At 46.7% G+C, this 23,906-nt stretch overlaps 1 protein-coding gene across 2 annotated transcripts in view; it reads right to left on the bottom strand.

Moving 5' to 3' along the window:
- Positions 1–23,906, bottom strand: part of PARD6G (par-6 family cell polarity regulator gamma) — a 119,468-nt gene that overhangs the window by 66,636 nt on the left and 28,926 nt on the right. For both annotated transcript variants that reach the window (XR_010786708.1, XM_066579445.1), the window contains exon 2: positions 1,584–1,806. Coding sequence is in view for 1 of the 2 variants with exons in the window: in XM_066579445.1 (XP_066435542.1) it covers positions 1,584–1,806 (223 nt within the window). In the remaining variant the exon portion in view is untranslated. The remainder of the gene's footprint in view (positions 1–1,583; positions 1,807–23,906) is intronic.

Here is a 23,906-nt window from a genome sequence, read left to right as displayed (position 1 = left end):
CGCATGCAATAAAATACTATTTTAAGCTCATCCGCACTGCATCCGCGGCCCAAATCCGCGTTACAAATCCGGAGCAGATTTGATTTTCCCCGTGGACATGAGGCCTTAAACAGCTTCTCCTTGGTGCACTTAAATAAATGAGTGCTAACCTGAAGGAGGTCTTATCACCCAAATGTCATATCCAGTTAAACAGAAAGTTATCAGCCAGTCAACCAAGGCAGCAATGGCCTCCAGTTATCTAGATTGTAATCTTAATCCCTTAAGTATGGGAACCTGCAGAATAGAAGATCTAAATCTTAAATCTTCTGAATGTAGAGAGGAGAAAACCACCGCCAGACACTTCTGCCAGTTACTTAGCTCTCCAAGATCACAAGAATTTGGCCATTGAAATCCAATTGCCTGATCCTAGTCTTCCCTGCCATCAGGGAAGAGTCCAGAACTATATGTGCTATACATCATAGAACAGGACTATAGATGTAGACAAACAAATGCACAAAATAATAATATACTAATATTACCAAACATACTATATATGAAAGTCTTAAAAAGGGTTTTCTGACAAACTAAAAATTGGCAGGGGGCAGATAAGTGGCTAAGAAACAAAGTACTCGCACTTGTCCCCCAAGCTCTAGCCCCATCGTTTGGGAATGAAGCCACAAGCTGACGTGCAGCAGCAGCTTCTGGTGTCAGACCAACGGGGCTGGAGCTGGGGGGCATTTGAGAGACAAATACGGTCACCCCCCCCCCCCCCCCCCCCGTTTTTTCTCTCACTTATCTGCCCCCAACCAATTCTTTGTTTAATGTCGGAAAAACCTCTTTAAAAAAAAAAAAAAAGAGGGACTAACAGTTTTCTAAGCCACGATCATCTCTAGTGGTTTGGTGCAGCCTACAGACCATTCAAAAAATTTCTTTAGTTTTTAGGTAGTATTAGGCCCGTGTCATATAGGCGTAAGCGCATTTACACAATGACCGCTGTGAATTTGCATGTGCAAAAAAACCCAAAAAACATAGCATTCAACGAATGGGAGTATAGGGTTATGTGTTTCAATACAAAGAAAAACTGCGTACCGTATTGTAATACTATTTTATGATTGGAGTCAACGACATACGCAACTTTGTATCGCATACTTATAAGTATCAGAGCTAAACGAGCATAAACAAATCGGAATGTTCTATCAACCCGAGTCTAGACCGAGGACCATCTTTCAGAGACACACTGGTTAGCTCCTAGGACTCTCACACATGCCATGAGTGAGATTATAGGGATTTTATAGTGCATCACGTTTATATAATTCCTTTACAAGCTGAAATAATGCACTACGAGAAGAAGAAACCTGGTTTGCATCTCCCTGGGTGGTCCGACTAATTCCTTTAAACCACAACCATTGAACACATAAACATGCAAGTAGCGTGCTAGCACTTAACTTGGCAGTACAACAAGCTGAATGTTCCTTAGCGCTTTGACCCAAATAACGTGAACTACCACTGCACTGTCCAAATACACATTTAAAATTCTATTAAACTGCATAAGAAGTCACAGGATTGTACTTCCCGGCAACGAAGAATAGGGATCATTGTCTTACCTTGCTTCTGTATGAATACTCGGAGAAGTGGGTTGGCACTTGAAACAGCTTTACAGAAATTGTCATCATTGTTAATTGGAAGAAGGTCACCATGGACGTCGGCATAGCCAAGCATAACATCGACACTGGAGATATTGTGGATCTGCAGGAGAAGATTGTAGAAGTCCTCAAATGTCCCAGGCTTGTATCGATTCAACGAGAATCTTCTAAACTCGGCTCCATACTGAAAGCAAGAGACACAAAGGCCGTTAAAACTCTTTGATCGCAGTTTTGGTGTCTCCTAAAAGATATAAGCATATCACATTAACATTCAAAAGCAAAAAAATTGCAACTACCCCCTAAAAATAAGACCTACCCCCAAAATACGCCCTTGCACGATTTCTGAGAATGTTCAAAATATAAGGCCCTACTCCAAAAATAAGCTCTAGTTACAGTTCATAAAAACTGTAAGCTGGCTACTCATTTTACTGACCTTGGCAGGACGGAAGGCTGAGTCAACCTTGAGCCGGCTACCTGAACCATGCAGGGATTGCACTCACAATCTTCAGGTCATGAGGGAGAGCTTATCACTCTGCGCCACACGAGGCCCCTTAAGAGAAACAGGGGTAACATTGGTCTGGACATCCAGGTTCCACATCTTTACATCTTACTTGTCTATTCTCTTGAATTCTCTAGGTGTGACCCAAAATAAGGGAGGTCTCCCAGACATCCAACAGAGCAGGCAAGTCTCCCGAAAGGCTGCCAGAGGGCACTCTGAATGGAAGACCTTTGGGTGTTCTCTTTAGGTATGGCCTGTATTTTCAGGTAGGCATCACAAAAAATAAAAATTTCCAAAGCACTAAACTCAGGTCAGCATGAACAGTTCACATATGAAGGGTTAATCTCCAGAAGGACGTGCAGCATGTGTGCTCTATCCCAGACGCCATGTATTGATTAATCATACATTGCAGAAAGGTCAGCAGCCAATCTCCGGTAATCTCCAGCAATGAGCCAAGCTCTAACTAAATGAAAACAAAAATCCTATAACTATCTTAGTAGATGTGCGGCAGAAGTTCACAACTCATAACTTGATCTGGAGGAGACTGAATGGGGAAAACACAATGCACTAAAGTCGACACTCCAAAAATATTAAAATATACGAAACCAGTAAAAATGTACTAATACTTCCACATTATATATTATATAATCTCCTGCACAAACGCTGATAAACTAGAAAGCACTCCTTATTTTGGCTTTCCATGTACACCAATTATAAAGTGGTGAAATTCTGATTTTCACGTGCGATAGGATTGCAAGGGTTTCCCATTGACTTTCCAATCCATTTATTTTTTCTCATCCATTCTCCCCAGCTCCAAATAAATCAGAGCTGGGGAGAATGGATGAGAAAAAAAATTTTTTTTCCCTGCAAACTCCTCAACTGACCGAGTTCAGGAGAGTGCAGGTGCTCACTGCACCGTGGAGGGACCTGCTTACCTGTCCGGCGTCTTCCGCATTCTCCCTTCTGCCTCGGCGATCATGTGACCACTGGGGTCAGGTGGCACCCAGCGGTCACATGATCGCAGAGCCGGGAGGCAGAAGGGAGAATGCGGAAGACGCCGAACAGGTAAGCAGGTCCCCCCACGGTGCAGGCTCCCAGCTCGGCGTTCATGTGACCGCTGGGGATCAGGTAACACCGGCGGTCACATGATCGCCGGCCGGAATCTCCTGCATTACATAGCGCTAATTGAGCGCTATGTAATGTGTAAAGGAGATGGCAGAAAGGGTTAAAAACCCTTTCCGCCTTCTCCTCGAGGGTCCTTTTTGAGAATCAGTGCAGGAGTGCATCTGCACCTGATGTGTCTGAAGATCGGGTGCAGATGCACTCCTGCACTGCCATCGGAGCTGTGGAGGGAAATTATGATGTCGGGGCAGGCCCGACATTGGATTGGAAAGGGTTAATGGGAAGCAATGCACGGCCTGCAAGTTACATGCATAGTCTTTCAAGGTTCTATTGAAAACAGTGGGCGAGGCGTTCCGAGGGAGCCGCCAAAGATATAGAACGCGCAAAAGTTTGCTCGGGTGAATGAATTCCATATTCCTGCGAGATTTGTGCGTATCGCACAAAACTCGTTCGAGAATATGATTTGTGTAATGTGCCCCACAGGAGCACCTCTGCAGTGGCTCCTCCATATGGCTTTTTGCCCATGGCCGTGACTGACTACACCAGCGGAATATCGCAGCGGAGTCCGTCATGACGGCCCCCAAAGACTCCATACCCCCTTCTCTGGATGCGCTGTGCTCGTCCCGCCCGGCGAGCCGGCATGCATGCCCAGTACAGCGCATGATGATGGGGCTGGCAGTGGGCGGGGATGCGTAATCACGCGATACTTCTGCCGTGCTACAGAGGGAGTATAGCATGACGGCTGGCTTCCATTGACTTCAATGGAAGCCGGCCACGCGTATTCCCGCAGGAATTATGCTGCGATTTCTTTCACGCTGCAGAATTCTGCAGTCGAGTTGCGCAGCGTGAAAATTGAGCTATTAGGTTCAGTAAAACCTAATAGCTGCAGCATAACGCCACGGACTTCCACAGCCCAATAGCAGTCTGTATGTTGAGGGATAAGTGGTGTACATACCTGCCCTCTTGTATCAGTATATCAGTAAGTATATGGCCGCTTTATATTCACCTTTTCTGCCATAACACCGTGTAATTCTGTATCATTTGAAAGAGTTTAGTGTAGGATGTAATGCAACACTTTATGAAAGAATTCATAGTAGAACAGAAGTTATAAACAAGTTAAGCGAAACAAATAGAAAAAAAGCAAATATTGAAGACTCCGCATGTTAGTTAGTACTGCCTAGGAAAGCTTTAGCCCTAATTACAGCCTTCCATCGCCTTCCCATGGAAGGAAACAGGTTTTTTAGTCCTTCAGGTGCTACATTGTGCAACCCAAGTTGTATGATTGCTTCTCTTAGTTGTGTTTTATTCCTCTGTGGCTTCTGACTAACAAGTTCCATGTATTTCCCATGGGGTAAGATCAGGACTATTTCCAGGACTCCCTAGAAGCGTAATAGGATTACCCTGACACCACCCTTTGCAGACAGCATCCACATGGAGCTGAAATATAAAGGCTTCATTATCTTGGAAAGTATCACATGCAGAAGGCTTCAGTTTGGGATCAAGTTTGTCTTTCATGTATTTTTTGGCATTTACAGTCCCATTAATCTCCCAAATTCTGGCAAACCTTTTACTGTCCTACATCCCCAGATCACAACACTAACGCCCCTCACTCGACTTCAATGGAAAAATGGGGCATGCTGCGATTTTTCCTACACTTGTGGAAACCGCAATTGGTTTCCGCAAGTGTGCAGGAAGAATAGATTTCCCATAGCATGCTATAGGCGCCATTTGCTGCAGAACCGTGGTGCGGACCCCCACTCGGATTCCGAAGCAAATATCAGGCCGTGGGCAGGAGCCCTGCCTGGGTGATTCACGGTAATGGAATAAATCGTGGCATGTTCTATTTCCCGTGGATTTACGCCACAGGAGGTCTTCATTAATATAGTATTAACGGAGAACGTGGAAAAACATGCGTTTTTGCACGATCACCAGTGGGTGCGTTTTGTTTACCACCGTGGTTGTCCATGCTCTGTCCGTGGGCATGAGCCCTTATGCCATCATTACTGAATAGGGAGATACTGGTCTCATCACTCCAAATGATTCTGGCCCATTGTTCCTCTGTCCAGGGAGAATGGGGTTTAGTCCATTATAATCTTCTTTTGCTTTGTTTCATGGAAGTCTAACATTTAGAGAAAATTCTTTCAGTCTGCGTCGAACAGGCCTGGCACTCAACTTCATAACGATTGAAAGTTCACTTTCTACAGTCACAGTCATTTCTGTTAACTGGACAAAACCTATTAACTTTTCTACCACTGCGCTCTTTTTCCTAACTTTACCAGTAGAAGTAACTGAGTCTTTTTAGACCTCTTCAAAAGTTTTGAAATACCTCCTTGGGTGAAGTTTCCACTGATTTCTCTTCAAATTTTATCTTACATGTAAGCCTTGTTCACTCAATTACTACTTTACATCACTTTGTGGCTGACCGGTCAACTCTTTTCACCATTTTTTTTTATTTTACCAAGTCCTACAAGCTCATCACACAAAGGAAAACAAGAAAATCAGCCATATTGACAATCATACAGCACACAGACAGCTGTTCTGCTGTCATCCCTCATTCATGACCTTGAAAGCCGAATGCTACTATGACTTGCCAAAACACAACAGCACTCCTTGGCCTTCCAAATACTGTTATGCTCATTGGTTATATTCCAGTCCATATGAACCAGACACCGTTGTGCTTTTTGTTCTGGTTATTTAACTATAACTTTGCTCAGTTCTCTGAATTCCATCCAATTTTGCATTACATTCTACATAAAATGATCTTTCCAATGATGTAGAATTTTATATTACAAAAAAAGTGCCAGCAAATATCAAAAAGGCACTTTTTCAAAAGGTTTCCACAATTGTGGCCACTAGTATTAAATCTATGTTCTCAGAATGGTATGGTGGGAATTAACACCCTGACTGATTAACCCGAGCTTTGTTTGGTCAACAGGAAAAGGACATTTACAGTCTTGGATTAACAGGGGCCACCGCGGTAGTCAGTCACCCCCGTCAGTCCGTCACCCATCACTTACCTGGGCGGCTGGGCGGCTCTGCTGGGCGGCTTCTCGGCACGGCTGGGCGGCTCTGCATCTTCCTCTAAGAGAGGATGGTAGCAGAATGGCCGCTCCAGCGCACTCCCGAGAAGATACAGCTCGTCTGCGCATGCGCAGAAGAGCTGTAGCGGCAAGCACACTGAAGCGGCTCATGCTCAGAGCAGAAGACCGGACTGCGCAAGCGCGTCTAAAAAAGCAAGCCGCCAGCGAATTTAGACGGCACCATGGAGACGGGGACGCTAGCAACGGAGCAGGTAAGTGAATAACTTCTGTATGGCTCATAATTAATGCACAATGTACATTACAAAGTGCATTAATATGGCCATACAGAAGTGTATAACCCCACTTGATTTCGCGAGACAACCCCTTTAAGGCCCTTTCAGACGGGACGACTGTTGGGCAAACGATGCCCGACACTCGTCCCCGCACATGCTAGCTCCCGCGCACCTTTACGAGAGCTAGTATCACCGGGTCACAGCGAGAAGACTGCAGGAGATTTCTCTCCTCTCACTGCCCCATCCCTCTCCATTGACTTAACATAGCGGCTGTTCAATACTGAACAGCCGCTATTTAAACTGAACGATGAGCGATCAGCTCATTGTTTATGCGGCATAAACGATGGACGATGAGCTGATTTACACTGTGTGTCCTTGCCATTTACACTGAACAGCCGCTATGTTAAAGGGGTTGTCCCGCGAAAGCAAGTGGGGTTATACACTTCTGTATGGCCATATACATGCACTTTGTAATATACATCATGCATTAAATAGTAGCTATACAGAAGTTACATACTCACCTTCCCTGCGCTGGCGTCCCCGTCTCCATGGTGCCATCTCATTTCAGCGTCTAATCGCCCGATTAGACGCGCTTGCGCAGAAGGGTCTTCTCCCTTCTGGTCAGTCCGGGCACGAGCTGCGTTCTGGCTCCGCCCCCTTCTACGTGTCATCGCGTAGCTCCGCCCCGTCACGTGTGCCGATTCCAGCCAAACAGGAGGCTGGAATCGGCAATAGACCGCACAGAGCCCACGGTGCACCATGGGAGAAGACCCGCGGTGCATCGTGGGTGAAGATCCCGGCGGCCATCTTGGAGGAAAAGAAGGAAGAAGTTGCAGAGAGGGGATTCGGGTAAGTAAAAATTTTTTTTTAAATTTCAACACATCCCTTGGGTTTGTCCTGTGCTGAACGGGGGGGCCTATGCAAAAAAAACAAAAAAACGTTTCGGCGCGGAACAACCCCTTTAAGTCAAGTCAATGGAGAGGAGTGGGGGAGAGCAAGGAGAGAGATCTCCTACAGCCCCCCCGCTGGCTGCTCTGTAAGTCAGACAGCGACACTAGCTCCCATGCAAGAGCACAGGGACGATGACACACAGGGACGAGTGTCGGGCATAGTTTGCCCAATATTCGTCCCATCTAAATGGACCTTTATTCTTCAAATTACTTTAGCTTCCGGTTCTATCCTTGCTACAGCCACGCCATTGGCTTCACTTTAAAGTCCAGCAACTTTAAAAAAAGACCAAAAGCATGTCAGCAGTTGTGACAGAACTGGAGCTACAGTTGTTTGAAGTGAGAGTAACAATACAGCTGTTACTTCAGTCAGTGTGCAGAGCAGATATTGGACAAGAAGGGGGATGCTGGCGGATATGAGCTCAGCAACCTGCTGAGCAGGGCATGAAGGCTGCACCAGTACAAAATAAGTGAGGCAATGTATTTGAAAAGCCGGTTATGCAGATTACAGTATATATAAACTATGAAGGTAAAAAAGTGTTTAAAGGGCACAGCTAGAACATTATTACAACACACTTTAAAAGGGTTGTACATGATTAATAAAACATGACCGCTTTCTTTCAGAAACCGTACCTCCTGTTCGTACTTGTATCTCATATTGCAGTTTAGCTCTACTGAAATGAACAGGGCTGAACTGTAATACCACACACAACCTGTGAACTGGTGTAGTACTGGTTTTGGAAGAAAACAGCCTTGTCTCTCATACTGCACAATGCCTTTAACGTAAGTCGATTTCACATCTACGTCGGAGGTTCCGCCTCAGATTAGTCCAAAAACCAAGCAGCTGGGCGGAAAGTGGACGGTCGCCATTATAGTCAGTGGGGTCCGTCCGGTGCTGTTCAGTTCTTTCCAGAATTGGAGAAGTGGGAATTCCCTTTTTCTGCTCCCCAAACGGAGCAGGAAAGCAGAATCCCTGTTACAAGTGTGAAACCACCCTAACTAGAATAAGCCATATGACTTTTCTTAGATTCAGTTCTACACATGTACAGACAATTTCATACAGTACTAGTACATTTGGTCTCCACCGGAACTATGGGTGGAGACATGGGTTGGTCGGGTCGAGTTACAGGGAACGCTCACAGTTTGTGATTGACTACGCTGGCGGTGGCTGAAGACAGCAGCTGACACCTAGCGGCCTACCCACCCGGCGAGGACGGGAGCCGGCTGTTAACTCCATACATCGAGAGTGACAGAGGGGCTGGGACCGGAGATAGTGGAGCCAGGAACAGAGATGGGAGGCCGGTGTGGAGAGTGACAGCGGACCTGGGATTGAAGATGGGAGCCCGGTGAGGAGAGTGACAGCGTAGCCGGGAGCTGAGATGGGAGGCCAGCAGGGAGAGTGGCAGTGGTTCCGGGGAGGACAGAAGTTGGGAGTCCAGCGGGGAGAGTGGCAGTGGTGCCGGGGAGGACAGGAGATGAGAGCCCAGCGGGGAGAGTGGCAGTGGTGCCGGGGAGGAGAGTGGAGATGGGAGCCCAGCGGAGAGTGTGGCAGTGGGGGCAGGAGCAGAGAAAAACACTACAGGGAAGCGGGGGCCGGCAGCGGACAAACACACACTGCAGGGAAGCTCTGGATCCTCAGTCCCCCCGCACTGCTTGGAGCTTAGGGGGATTACCAGGGCAGCCAATCCAGAGCTTTGGACCATTACAAGGGAGTTACCTGTCACTTTGTAGGTCTCCACCCATACTTCCAGTGGAGACATAATGCACAAGTACCTGAAATATCGACACCGGATGTATGGGTGGAGACATGGGTTGGCTGGGCTGAGTTACAGGGAATGCCCACAGCTTGCGATTGGCTACCTTGACGGCAGCCAATCAGGAGCTTCGACCCATTACAAGTGCTTTATCTGTCACTCTGTAGGTCTCCACCCATACTTCCAGTGTCGACACATTACACTAGTACCACTCATACATAATGGTTGCATACAAACACATAAGTCATATTATATATGAAAGCGCATACATCTCAATGCGAATGTCCAGTTATTAACAAATAGGTGAATTTAAATTATTTTTTTTTAAAACAAACACAAATTAAGATTAATTGCAGACTAATTGAGATGCATCTTAAATCTTGCAGAGCTGAGGAAATAAAATCTGAGTGTTTTCAGAGACACTAAAAAAATCCAGCAAATCTGCTGCTCGTTTCATTCAATTTCACTTAGGTTTAATTATCTCTTCATCTGGAAGTTACATTGAATGCTGGTCCCTGAGGACAGGTTCACCACAGGGCTGAAAGCAATAAACTGTATCACACACACTCTCAAAGACACTAGCCTCACATTTTACTCTGAAATTGTAGAAATGTAATACAAAGTAATTTTTTTTTCTTAAGCTGGCCATGGACATTTAAAAAAAAAAAAAAAAAGTTGTCACTTGTTAAGAACCTTAAAGGGGTGGTCTCGCGAAACCAAGTGGGGTTATACACTTCCGTATGGCCATATTAATGCACTTTGTAATGTACATTGTGCATTAAATATGAGCCATACAGAAGTTATTCACTTACCTGCTCCGTTGCTAGCGTCCTCGTCTCCATGGTTCCGTCTAAATTCGCTGGCAGCTTGCTTTTTTAGACGCGCTTGCGCAGTCCGGTCTTCTCCATTCAGCACGAGCCGCTTCAGTGTGCTCCCCGCTACAGCTCTTCTGCGCATGCGCAGACGAGCTGTCACTGCTCGGGAGCGCGCTGCAGCGGCCATTCTGTACCTTCCTCTGTTAGAGGAAGGTGCAGAAACTGGAGCTGCCCAGCGGAGAAGCCGCCCAGCCCAGCCCAGCAGCCCCGAGAAGCGTCCCAGGTAAGTGATTTGTGGGGGGGGGGGGGGGGGGGGGGGGGCTGCCGCTGCGCCGGGGGGGGGCTGCCGCTGTGATGGGGGAACTAGCGCTAGGCCGGGGGGGGGCTGTCGCTGCGCCGGGGGGGGGGCTGCCGCTGTGATGGGGGAACTAGCGCTAGGCCGGGGGGGCTGTCGCTGCGATGGGGGGGCTGTCGCTAGGCCGGGGGGGGGGCTGCCGCTACGATGGGGGGGCTGTCGCTAGGCCGGGGGGGGCTGTCGCTGCGATGGGGGGGGCTGTCGCTGCGATGGGGGGGGGCTGTCGCTAGGCCGGGGGGGCTGTCGCTGCGATGGGGGGGCTGTCGCTAGGCCGGGGGGGCTGCCGCTAGGCCGGGGGAACTAGCGCTGGGCTCCGGAACCTAGCGCTGGGCTCCGGAACCTAGCGCTGGGCTCCGGAACCTAGCGCTGGGCTCCGGAACCTAGCGCTGGGCTCCGGAACCTAGCGCTGGGCTCCGGAACCTAGCGCTGGGCTCCGGAACCTAGCGCTGGGCTCCGGAACCTAGCGCTGGGCTCCGGAACCTAGCGCTGGGCTCCGGGGCCTTCACCTGGGCTGAGGGTCTAGCGCTGGGGAGCCGGGGGCTAGCGCCTTACCTGCTGCCTGGCGGTGGGCGTCTGGTCGGCGGCTGCGGGGCGTCTGGTCGGCGGCTGCGATGCGTCCGGTTGCCATGGAGACACAGCTGGCGGCGTCTCGGGAGCGCGCACGTCGGGCTGCAGCGAGCGACGGGGAAAGAGCCGGCGGCCATCTTGAGGAAACTTTTATAAGTTGCTGAAACGCTGGAACGGTAAGTACGAACCAGCTAGAAATGTCATTTACAGGGGGGCTTAGTAATGTGTGTTTAATGGGGGGGACTGGGCAAAAAAAAAATTTAACTGCTTCCTCGAGACATCTCCTTTAAGGTCCAATGCACACGGATGTATCTGAACTGCGGAATCCAGAGTGGGCGTTCGCCTCTAGATGCTGCAGCCAATACTGCCCATAAACATGCGATTTTCTACTTGCGGGGCCTAAAAGAGGCTGCAAGGGTCTATTACCACCGACGACCGATCTTTAGGATAAGTCATAAATAGCTGATCAGTGGAGGTCTGCCGCTCGGGGTCACCGCCGATTTGTACTACAGCTATTTTCACAGTAAAAAGTACCCTGGCTGTCCACGGGCGAGGTGTCATTGTGAGATCCGCGGCGATAAATCGCGCACAGAGCACGGATGACACTTTACATAGGATAACTATGGAAAGCGCAGCCTACTGCACACGAGCGGAGAATCATAACGATTTTCCACTCGGGATTAAAATCGCGGCATGCTGTGATTTGCCACGATGAGTCCATCATTAATATAGGCTCATTGGGGAGACACTTTAGTGCTCCCCCCTCCTCCTCCGTGGCGGAATATTGCTAGAGATAGTCCGTTGCGGTCGTGGACAGGCGGCCTAAAACATAATTCTTTATTAGTATATACACTATAACTTGTTGTCAGGTCTCCATGAATAAGCTCATTATTCTTTGCCCCTACTGAAGAATTATAGGTACGGGTCAGTTTTAGCAGGATCGATCTATCAAATAGGCGTAATATAAGTCATTGCCCTAGAGCAGGGGTCCCCAACTCCAGTCCTCAGGGACCACCAACAGGTCATGTTTTCAGGATATCCTATGGTGAGAACACCTGTGGCAAAGTCTGAAGCACTGACGACCATAATTACATCACCTGTGCAACACTGAGGAAATCCTGACATGATCTGTTGGCAGTCCCTGAGGACTGGAGTTGGGGAACACTGCCCTAGAGTCCTTCTGGGCTGTGAGGAATATTTGTTAAGCCTGGTTTAGACAACCACTTTCTCTCAATGTCTTTTGAGCGATAATCGTATGCATTTAGAGGGCAAGATGTTCACTCAAACGTCATTTTGATTGACAGTTTTGAGCGATCACTTTGCGCTCCTAGCGGGGTATGAAGAAGACAAGCGGGGCTGCTCGTCTTCTGCATCCACCTGTTCTCTTCTCAGAGCGCTCAGCTGTTAAACAGCTGAATGCGGGCTATGCAGAACACAGCTGGAGCGCTTTTTTCTCATATCCTGGTTGTTCACGGAGCGCTCAGCTGGTATACAGCTGTGCGCTCCAAACGGGGATGAAGAACACAGCTGGACCGCTGTGTTCTTCATACCGTGCCTGTTTTCAGGGAGCGGGATACCAGCTGAAATAGTATCAGCTGTATCCCTCTATGAACTCCTGATAAGGCTGATCATGGTCTTTCAGCAAAGGCAACGATCAGCAATTTGTTAACGAAGACTGTACGATGTCAGTGCAGATACACACAACGATTATCGCTCAAAAGACAGCTTTGAGCAATAATTGTTGAGTCTAAATGGGCCTTTACAGCCTTGCTCCACATGAGGGGTTCATCTAGGTGCGAGAGGAATAAGTGGCTTACCAGGATGGCATCAGTCCATAGCCCAAAGTTTTTAGGGCATATACTAATAAAGAATTATATGTTTTAGGGTACGTTTTTTTCTGTGAAAGGGCTTTATACTTTAAGTTCCCTCTGCCCCAGTGAATTCTGTACTACAGCTACAGTTCATACGGAATTCAATGGAGCTGTGCCTTCAGAACAAAACCAGGCTACTGCAATATGCACACCACCAGCTGGACTGGCAGGGGTCAAGATCAGTGGGCTTCTGGCGGTCAACTATGGATGGCCTATCCTGACGATAAGTTATCAATAGTAGGAGCCTTGGACAACCCCTTTAAGGAAGTAACAAACTCCACTGTAACATTGTAACACAATGTAACAAGATGGCCTTAGGCACCAACAAGTGACTAAACTAGTCGTAGAACATTCCATTATGGATAAATATTAAATCTGTGCAGGAAAACATTTGAAGAGACCTAGCCTTTCACGGAGCATTCAACACTACCGATGTACACACATTATGTAGGTTTCTTCATATTCATCCTTCACCACTGAAACTCCGATAAATCAAAGCCTATGCCTTCCTAATGTACAGTAGTTATGCAACGCAACACTGGGGCATTTCTTGAAAAAAATGGCGCAAGTAGCAAAATTCTGCAGCCTTCTTTTCCAGGTGGCCCCCTATATCTTCCCACAGCACCGAGTTAACCTAAACATACATATGATTAACATACTTGCTTAGCCTTACATTTATATAGAAACAAAAGAAAAGAAGTAGAGATGAGCGAACGTACTCGTTTAGGGCGATTTCACAATTGAGCACCACTTTTTTCGAATAACTGACTACTCGGGCGTGGTGGAGCGAGGGGGGGGGGTGCCGGCGCGAGTAGTCAGTTACTCGAAAAAAAGCGGTGCTCGATTGCAAAGTCGCCCTAAATGGACCATCTAGTCTTAAACTATCCATTTCTTTTAGTATATATCTAGGTTAATCCCACGCAGCTTTAGTGTTGATTTCCCAGCCATGTCTGCTGGAAGTTTCTTCCCAGCATCTACTACTCTTTCAGTAAGATATTTTCTGACATTGCTTCTGGTCTCCCCCAACTAATCTCAGATTGTCCCCTTATTCTAATGCTTCTTATTAACTCCTTCCCCCTGAATCTTATATCATGCTTCCATTACCCTTCCTTCCTCCAGCCTATACAAAATAAGCTCTTTAAATCTTTCCTTATTTACACATGCTAAAACAAGACGTATATGTTTAACCCCTTAATGACACTGCCCTTTTCCCCCCCCCCCTAAAAAAAATCATAACTCCTTTATTTATCCATTGACGTCGCTGTATGAGGGCTTGTTTTTTGCTGGACGAGTTGTATTTTTCAATGGTGCTATTTAATGTACCATATAATGTACTGAAAAACTTTTACAAAATTCTAAGTGGAGTAAAATGAAAAAAAAAAATGACATTCCGCCATCTTTCAGAGCGTCTTGTTTCTACGGCGCACAAACTGCAACAAAAATGACAACTTTATTCTATGGGTCAGTTCGATTACTACAATACCAAACGTAGTTTTTTTACTGTACTTTTTTTTTTTTTTTAAAGACATTTAATTTTTAAAAAATTTTTTCTGCCACCATCTTCTGCACGTAATAACTTTATTTTTCTGTCGACCTGGTTGAGCAAGAAATCATTTTTTGTGGGATGTCCCGTAGTTTACGTTGGTACCAATTTGAAAAATACATACGACTTTTGGATCGCTTTTTATTACATTTTTTCTGGGAAATCAGGTAACTAAAAAAATGCATTTCTGGAGTTCTTTATTATTATTATTTTTTTTTTTTTCAGACGACGTTCACCATGTGGGGTAAAGAATGCGCTACTTTGATAGATCGGACTTGTACAGACACGGCGATACCAAATATCCATCTTTCTTTTATGATTTAGATTTTTTTTTAAATTAATTATAGATATGGCAAAAGGGGGGTGATTTAACTTTTACAATTAATAAAAAACAAAACAAAAAAAAATTATTGATCTTATTTTCCCCTTTTTTTTTTTTTTTTTTTTTAAAGCCACCCTGGGGGACTACAACATGCAATGCTTTGATCACTTCTGCAGTATGACGTCATGCTATAGCATTACATCATACTGCGATTTGATAGGCAGTCTCCTAAGGCAGCCCTGGGGCCTTTTATAAGGCCCCTGGCTGCAATGACACCTGTACGGGGGATTTAAATGCCACTGACAGCAACATTTAACCCCTTGAGTGGCACGCCCGGAAATTTTCCGGGACGAGCTCCAGTGCTGATGGTGATATAGCCCGGAAGATTTCTGGGCTATGTATCACTATGGGAGCTGCAGAGCACAATGCCACAAGCTGTGACATTGTGCTCTGCCTGCACAGACCCACAGAGAACAAAGCAAGGGCTTTGAAAAACCAGCAGAAGATATTGCCGATATGCCGGCAATCTCCTGCTTTGTTTACAGGTTGCCATAGAGACCATCGGTTTGTCAGAAGCAAGCCGATGGTCTCTGTGGCAGGGAGAGCTTGGCGCTTGGCTGTGAGGACAGCTAGGTACCTGCTCTTACAGCAGAGATCAGAGAAAACCTCCGATCTCTGCTGTGTTAACCCTTTACATGCGGCAGTCTATGTAACTGCAGCATGTAAAGGGCTGTCACCATCGGACCCCCAGAATGTGATAAGGGGGTCCTGATGGGTCCCTGTGGAAGTCCCCTAAAGGGACAAAAAAAAAAATTAAATTAAAAAAAAATTTAAATTATAAAAAAAAAATAAAAACACTTGTCTCCCTTTACTTTGTAAAAAATCAAAAATACAATCACACATGTGGTATCCATGCATCGTAATGACCCACAGAAGGAAGTTAATACATTATTTAACCCCTTAATGACATGGCCCCTTTTTTTCTTTTTTCCCCAGTTCTTTTTTTCCTCCCCCGTTTAAAAAAAAAATCACAACTTGTCCCGCAAAAAACAAGCCCTCATATGGCCATGTCAATGGAAAAATGAAAAAGTTATGGCTCTTGAGACGCAACTGCAAAATTAGTTGAAATTCAATGAATTAAAAAAAACTGCCCTGGTGGGCACGACAGGGTGGTAGGAAACCTGCCACTCAAGGGGTTAAAGGGTTAGTAGCCCCGATCGGCCTCGCAGCTAATTGCAGCTATTGTCCACGGGTGTCAGCTGTAATAAACAGCCGACGCCCGGCTTTATGAAGAGAGGTCGCCCCGCAGCGTTACAAGGATATTCCAGGACGCTGTTTCAACTCTGCCATTGTTGACCGACAGGTCATCAATAGATGATCGCGGTGACCTGTTGTTGGGATCCCCAACAATCAGCTGATTCCACGGACTGCTGTCACTGTGGTTAGCGCAGATGTCACAATGCTAGCGAAAGTCTTGTCTAATAGAGTAAATAAGGTCATATGGTTTATTTACCAATTTCAGATGTGTTTTGTGCCAGAAAAGTCTACAACCACCAATAGAAACGGTTTGTGTCTGGGCCTTTAGGTACCACCAGACAACTGTGAAAACAAGGCCACTTTCGTGATGTTGCAAAGGCTTTCATATATGGAATGCCATCATCTCTGGTATACATTGGACAATATGCCTCTGGGTGGGAATTTATATCTTGGGTCAAACTACTGTACTCTAACCCTAAAATTATAGCTAATGGTGGGCTTTAGGGCCAATTTTTTCTTATGTGAGGTATCAGGCAGGAGTGATCATTGTCCCTTTATTATCTGCCTTTGCAATAGCACTCCTGGCAGCAGTGATTTGGGCATCCTCAGTGATTAAGGGCTTTAAGTAACTATAAAGTAAGTTGTTTTTTTTTAAATAAAGTAATAAACATTCACCCCAAAATAAGACCCACCCTGAAAATAAGCCCTATCCCGACTTTTCAGGAAGGCTTGAAATATAAGCTTTACCCCCAAAATAAGTCCTAGCTGCATTACATAGAAAAGTAAAGGAATATATTTCCTAGCAGGCTCAGTCCAGGTCCCTCCCGCAGCTCTATGGAGCTCCGCCACGGTTCTTGCAGCCCTCGGCCACCCACAGATAATCACTTCCTGGTTACGGGATTCATAAATCCCACCTCCAGGAAGCGATCTGGCTGAGCTGTGCTTGAGAACCAATCAATGCAGCGCTCAATGAAACAATGGAATGGCTGTGATTGGTTGATCAAGCGCTGCATTGATTGGTTGAGCATTGGTCGAAGAAGCAAATCACAGCCATCGTGTTGTGGAGGCGGCATTTATAAACTAACCAATCCATGCCGCGGCTCCCCAAAATCATAAATCCCACCTCCACAATGCGATGGCTGCGATTGGTTCTTCGACCGCTGCTTAGCCAATTAATGCAGTGTTCGATAAACTAATAATCACAGCCAACCCATTGGTTCATCCAATCTAACATTGAAATGCAAAACAAAAAGTTAGCTTCACTTAGCACATTTGTAGCAGCGATGGGGAGAATAAGCCTTGTTAAAATGGTTTTGATGCCTGAAGTGTTGCACGGACTGCACCATGCATCTCTCTGGCCATCCCCATTAATTACATAAATGCACACTTCTGTGGTCTTATTCAGCAGAAAGTTCATACTGGGCTAAAACCTGAGATTTGACAACAGGCTAAGCATCATGTGGGGTTAGCTCTCCCAAATCCATGGCAACGCAAGGTCATCGTCTTAAGGGTGGAGGAGATGCTTAAATGTTGAACCCATCTACAGATATTCTAGGATATCATGTAATACATACTGATTTGCTAACGAGGCTGGAAGTAGGGTAATGTAATGTGGGTCAGTGTAGACCCCCAACCGCTGTACTTATACATAGAATCTGGTATAAAATCATATGCTCCCATATGGCTGAATCCAAGGCTCCCAGAATTCCCTTGCCTGGGAGGATTTGAGCCCTGGATATTATTAGGCATTACTGAGCCGCGTTAGCTAATGCCTGATGCCGACAATGCATTTATTAATCTCTTCAAATCATTCACATATATAATACCCAAAACAGAATGAGGGCTTTGGAGATGGACTACCGTAACTACCGGAGGCCATATGTCCGGCTTGACTTTCGCAATAGTGCATAACTCACCGGATGTATGAAAGTCCTCTCTTGCAAATATCAGCGTTCAATCAGATGCCAATAATGCCCCAAATGTTTTACCAATCCTACAAATGTCACTTACATGTTATGGGGCTCCCCCACAACTAGCTGCGTTTTGGAATAAGGTATCATTGGGACCATTTAATAAATGAGGGACCCTGAAGCATGCGGATTTGTGACATGGATTTTCATTTGAGGATGCTGTGGATTCATACGCAGATCGGCCCAATTCAATACAGCTAATTGCCATGAGAATTTCCCCAAGCAGAATCTTCAAGAATCGCCAGGTAATTTTTTCCTGCGACATCAAATCCACATTGTATGAACTGCAGTGCGAACTCCTATTGAACACAATGAATAAGCTCCCTTGGATTTTGGAGTGGAATCGGCGTCATGTGAACAGGGTTCTAGGATAGCTTCCTCCCCCAATATGTCTAAGGTGCACCTTAAATGTATATAGCATAGGTAAAAAGACAGTGGGGCCTTAAAGGGGTTGTCCCGCGAAAGCAAGTGGGGTTCAGCACTTCTGTATGGCCATATTAATGCACTTTGTAATATACATTGTGCATTAATTATGAGCCATATTATTCACTTACCTGCTCCGTTGCTAGCGTCCCCGTCTCCATGGTGCCGTCTAATTTCAGCGTCTAATCGCCCGATTAGACGCGCTTGCGCAGTCCGGTCTTCTCCCTGGTGAATGGGGCCGCTCGTGCCGGAGAGCTGGTCCTCGTAGCTCCGCCCCGTCACGTGTGCCGATTCCGGCCAATCAGGAGGCTGGAATCGGCAATGGACCGCACAGAGCCCACGGTGCACCATGGGAGAAGACCCGCGGTGCATCGTGGGTGAAGATCCCGGCGGCCATCTTAGTAAGGTAAGGAAGAAGTCGCCGCAGCACGGGGTTTCGGGTAAGTACTAAACGGTTGTTTTTTTTTAACACATGCATTGGGTTTGTCTCGCGCCGAACGGGGGCCTATTGGGAAAAAAAAACAAAAACGTTTCGGCGCAGGACAACCCCTTTAAGGAATGAATAATGCTTGTATATAATGACAAGTTGCTGTTGTGCAAAGCTTAGATCAAGGTCTTTTGTATTTGAGGCATGGTTCGGTGATCTTTATATTTCTGTTGGAGGTTTCATCGCAGATCTGACTGCAAATACCAGAAGAAAAAACACTTTTCTCCATTCCAAAATGAGGCAGCTGTGTAGGAAGTGGGACGGACCCCATTATAGTCAATGAGGTCTTCCCGGCGCTATTCGGTTCCGTCCAGAGACTGAACGGTTTGGCTGCGGGGATCCCCCTGTCCTGCTCCCCGAACGGAGCAGGAAAGCGGAATGCCCCGTGCAAGTGTGAAAGCAGCCTTAGGCCACTCTCACACATCCGTTTTTTTTACCACCGCGGTATAATGCTCCCATTAATTAATGCAGGCAATAGTAATTAAAAAGGCAGAGAACAGCACGGCCTGAGTGAGCTGCATGCTGGGGAGGGGAAAAAAAAGCCTATGGTCCCAAAAAACACTACAAAACCAAAATGCCGCAAATAAATAGATTTTTCTATATTATACTACAGACACAAAAGTAAAGTCCGCCTGCAGCCTTTTGACCTTAAACACAGTGAGAGCACAACACCGTGTGTAATCCAGTTATATCAATTCCCAATCATTGCTCTACAGACCTGTATAAAGGGTTAAGTATTGATTTGCAGGAATGCTGCCATCCAATAGGTGGCGCTGCAGAGGTATTGTTCCATCTTCCTTATTTGCATATTACCCAGAAGAGCATGGATGGCCTTATAAATCTCCTCACTCATTACAGGCCTCTCACTAGCCAAGCCAGGTCCTACTGCACACTTATAAGGGGCAAACACCTCGAATCAGCTGTCTGTGTATGGATTCTGGCTTGGTTTTCAATTCCCAATCATTGTTCTGTAGACTTGTATAAAAGGGTCAAGCATTGAATTGAAGGAATGCTGCCATCCAATAGGTGGCGCTGCAGAGGTATTGTTTAGTCTTCCTCATTTCCAGTTATTTTCACATGAAACAAACATTTCTCAGGAAGGGTATGGTTTCTACTTAGGGAGAGTACCTAGAAGTTGCAGGAGATATACAAGGCCATGCATGCTCCTCTGGGAAATGTATGCAAATGGAAAGATGGAACAATACCTCTGCAGCACCACCTATTGGAAGGCAGCATTCCTGCAAGTCAATGTCAGACCTTTTACACAAGCCTTGTAACAATGACTAGGAATATGAGCCAAAGCTAGAGCCTTCTTCATAAGGAAGAGAACCCTCTAACAGGTGACGCCATAGTGGCATTGTCCCATCTTCCCATTTTTATTGGACGTTTCTGTAACACCATTTTCGGAACTCAGGAGCTACAAAACTTGCATAGTGCGCTGTGCTAGACCGTTCCCATACCTTTGATTGACAACTGGGGAGAAGATGACTGGGGAAGGCAATGGCAAACCACCCCCAAAAAACAGTCTGCCAAGAAAGAGTCACCCTAGTAGACTTTACCTTTGTGCAGAACATGATGTAGTAGTTAACAGCCGATGGGTTGTAGGACCCCACCATGCAAACTCTACTTATGCCAACTATATACGTACAACCACTGAGACAACAGATCAAGAACTTGGATAAGTAGCAAGTCTAGTGGCCAAAAGATCATGAAAAATAGCGTGCCGAACACTTCCTGCACTCTGGAGATACAGAACACGTCGATGGTATTCGTGTATCTTGACGCCACCAGAAGCTAGGGGTTTTGACAGGAACGCCACTCACACCGCCAGCTCACATTTGGCTCAAGCCTGTAAGGTCCTTTCTTTTCAGTCTTGTCAGCCCCGCAAGTCACCCACTCCCTGTGTGTCTGCGGCACAGTATAGGGAGGGCGACGGGGAAGCGGCTCTGGCACCCCGCCGCTGCCCTCCAGCCTCCGCGTCCCCTGCCTGCCTCCCTCAGTGACAGTCAGGGCCACAGGTCCCCCACTCTCTGTGTCGGTGGCCGCTGCAGAGTGAAGGGAGGCCGACGGGGAAGCGGCTCTGCCATCCCCGACGCTCCCTCACTGTCCCCCTGCCTCCCTCCCCCAGTGAGTCAGGGCCACAGGTCCCCCACTCCCTCTGTGTTGGTGGCCGCTGCAGACTGAAGGGAGGCAGATGGGGAAGCGGCTCTGCCATGCCCGCCGCTGCCTCACTGTCCACCACTGGCCTCCAGGTCTCTCTCCCTCCCTCCGTTACTCCCTGTGAAGCATCGCATTACTGCGGCCACCGCTGGTCCCCCAAAATCCGGAGCCGTTGCTGAGTGCAGGGAGCCCGACGGGGGAAGCGGTTCTGCTGCCGCCGCCGCTCACTGTCTCCCCCACCTCTGCACAATGCAGGCAGGCGGCCGGGGAAGCCGCTGTGCTGCCGCTCCCTCACTATCCGGGTACACGGCCCACTCCAACGCCAGCTAAGGCGCTGTTAGCGAGTGCCAAGACCTGACAGGGGGGAGTGGCCGGCCTGTCAAGAAGACTATCTTGTCGCCACCCACACTTTCGGTGGCATCAAGATACACTAATAGCCACGCTGATCATCGAGGCACAAGTTCCCGAAGTTAAATACTTATCCTGCAAAAAGTATCTGCATAGAGATAGTGCGGCATATCGACTCCCTTCCCACTGACAGCCGTCCATTTATACACAATTTATATAATGATTATGCAACTCTCCACCTCAGCCTAGATTACATATGCCAGCAGATTAGTCACCAATGTAAGCAGAACGTAATAATGGCCTTGAAGTTACACTTACAAGTCTGACGAGTGTACCTGAAAAGACGCCGTCCTCCTAATATTCCTCCCAGCCTATAATAAATATATATATATCTCTTCTGTTCAATGTCTGATATACACCTGTTCCCTGGCCTCTATTTTAAGGCTTTTTTCACAGGGGCGACCACAGCGATATTGCATAGGTGTTCTGTGTGATATCACTGTTTACTCGCGGCGATATCACGATTGTGTTGCTACAAAGTCGCACATCTTTGTAGCGCTCTTTCGCAGGGATTTTCGGTGGGGCTTGAAATATAAACCCTACCCTGAAAATAAGCTTTAGCTGCATAGAAAAAACACACACACACCACCTAAGAGGCATTGTCGGCTCAATCACGTCTTCTCTGCAGCTCTGGCAGACTTGTCGTTTTCTCTCAGCGTTTCCTGGTCAGGGGTTCAAAATCCCCGCCTCCAAGAAGCGCTGGCTGCGATTGACTGAGCCACCGCACTCAAACCAATCAGAGTCAGTGCTCGATGAACCAATCACAGCTGCAGAGAAGATATATGGCGGAGCCCCTTAGGTGATGCATCTTTAAACATGGGCTACAAAACATAGTAAATCGTAGCAATATTCAGCAACCCACAATTTTTTTCCCCCCGCAACGTAGCAGCCCACAAAACATCACTAATGTGGGCTTCACATACATGCGATTGTCACCCATGTGAAAGCGGCCTAAGATCTGTCTAAAAAACAAAAAAGGTAACTAATGGAGGGCCAAGTTTTAGGAGTTGTACTTGGTTATGTCACTGAGCATAGAGTAACGAGAACAGCTCTGTAATGCAGAGGTTGCTGAAACAAACCTGTGTGTCAGAGCTAACGGGACACGAGGAACAGAGGAAAGGGGTGCTTTCTGTAGTGTAATCTTTGTGCAAACCGTAACCCACTGGCTGCAACTTCTCTGACCTGCAAGAACATGACAACCGAGCAAAACCAGTCACACCAGGACTTTACTAGGATAACCGACGGCTTTACAACCGTCTCGTAATAAAGTTGGCTACGGACACTAGAAAGAGAAAAACAAAATATGTACTGAAGGTGCAAAAATGGCAAGAAGGTGGATATAAAGCAAAAGCAAAATCACAGCATGCTCTATTGTGCTACAGAATCTGCGCGGACGGCCTCCACTGATGTCAATGGAGGCCATTCGACCCGCGGCCCACATGCAATTAACATAGTATATGGGCTATCGGTACCCGCGTCATCACCAAGCACCGGCAATACAAACCAAAAAAAACCTAAAAAAACTTTACTACGCATGACAACTGGTGAGCTGCAGCAGTCATTCGCAATGCAGTAAATAGCAGGTATGCAGGGTGACCGGGTCACCCCCCGCATGAGCCCGGCCAAAGTGTGTCACATGTAAAAACTGACCCCCCCCCCCCCCTACCCCCACCCCGGTTGCCTTTAATAACTGATTGTTTGTAAAATGGTAACATCTGTATCGTTTAGCCAGCAGCTCGCTCATCCACAGGCAGGTTATGAGTTCCATGGAGCAGCAGCCATTGCAGTAGATAGGACATAATACATCCCCTATCTGCGCACAGAGAGGAAGCATGGTCAATCAGGCATCAAATTAAAATTACTAAACAGACTGGATTGAAAACCTATTACACCACAAAACTTGTTTCAGTTCACAGATTCTTCAGCCTGCTAGGAGAACACAGAATATTGCTTTGGGATGACCGGTCCCAGCTGATCTGCAGGAGAGAACAGTTCATTCTACTGTCATACAGGAAAAGTCCATCAGACTATTCTTGATAAGCCAATCATGACTGAGGCAACACTGCACCATAACGGATATTAAACGCAGTCCCATCCTTTCCCGAAAATGATGAGAATGAATACTGCCTACATTGATGTAGTACATCCCAATTGTTTACATATAAAGACCGCATAGACATGTAATTAATTCATTGGATCCAAATTTCCATCACAACTTCATTCAGGCTAAAAGCTATTAATACTTAATTACCAGGACTAATTAGTTGTGAATTGTATTACTGTTAACAGAGTACGGGTCATTGCACCATATTAGACTTTCTTCACATAGTCCATATAGGGCTCCAAAAAACAGGATAGGATGTCATGACAAAGCACACAGTGCCACAAAGAGAAGAATATGTAAAGATGTAGTGGCTTAATCCCTCAAGGATTTACAAGCTACATAGCGCTTAACAAGCGCCATGTAGTAC

Source organism: Eleutherodactylus coqui, chromosome 9, assembly GCF_035609145.1.
Source record: "Eleutherodactylus coqui strain aEleCoq1 chromosome 9, aEleCoq1.hap1, whole genome shotgun sequence".
NCBI classification, from domain to species: Eukaryota; Metazoa; Chordata; class Amphibia; order Anura; family Eleutherodactylidae; genus Eleutherodactylus; species Eleutherodactylus coqui.
This window is presented reverse-complemented; position numbering and strand designations above follow the sequence as displayed.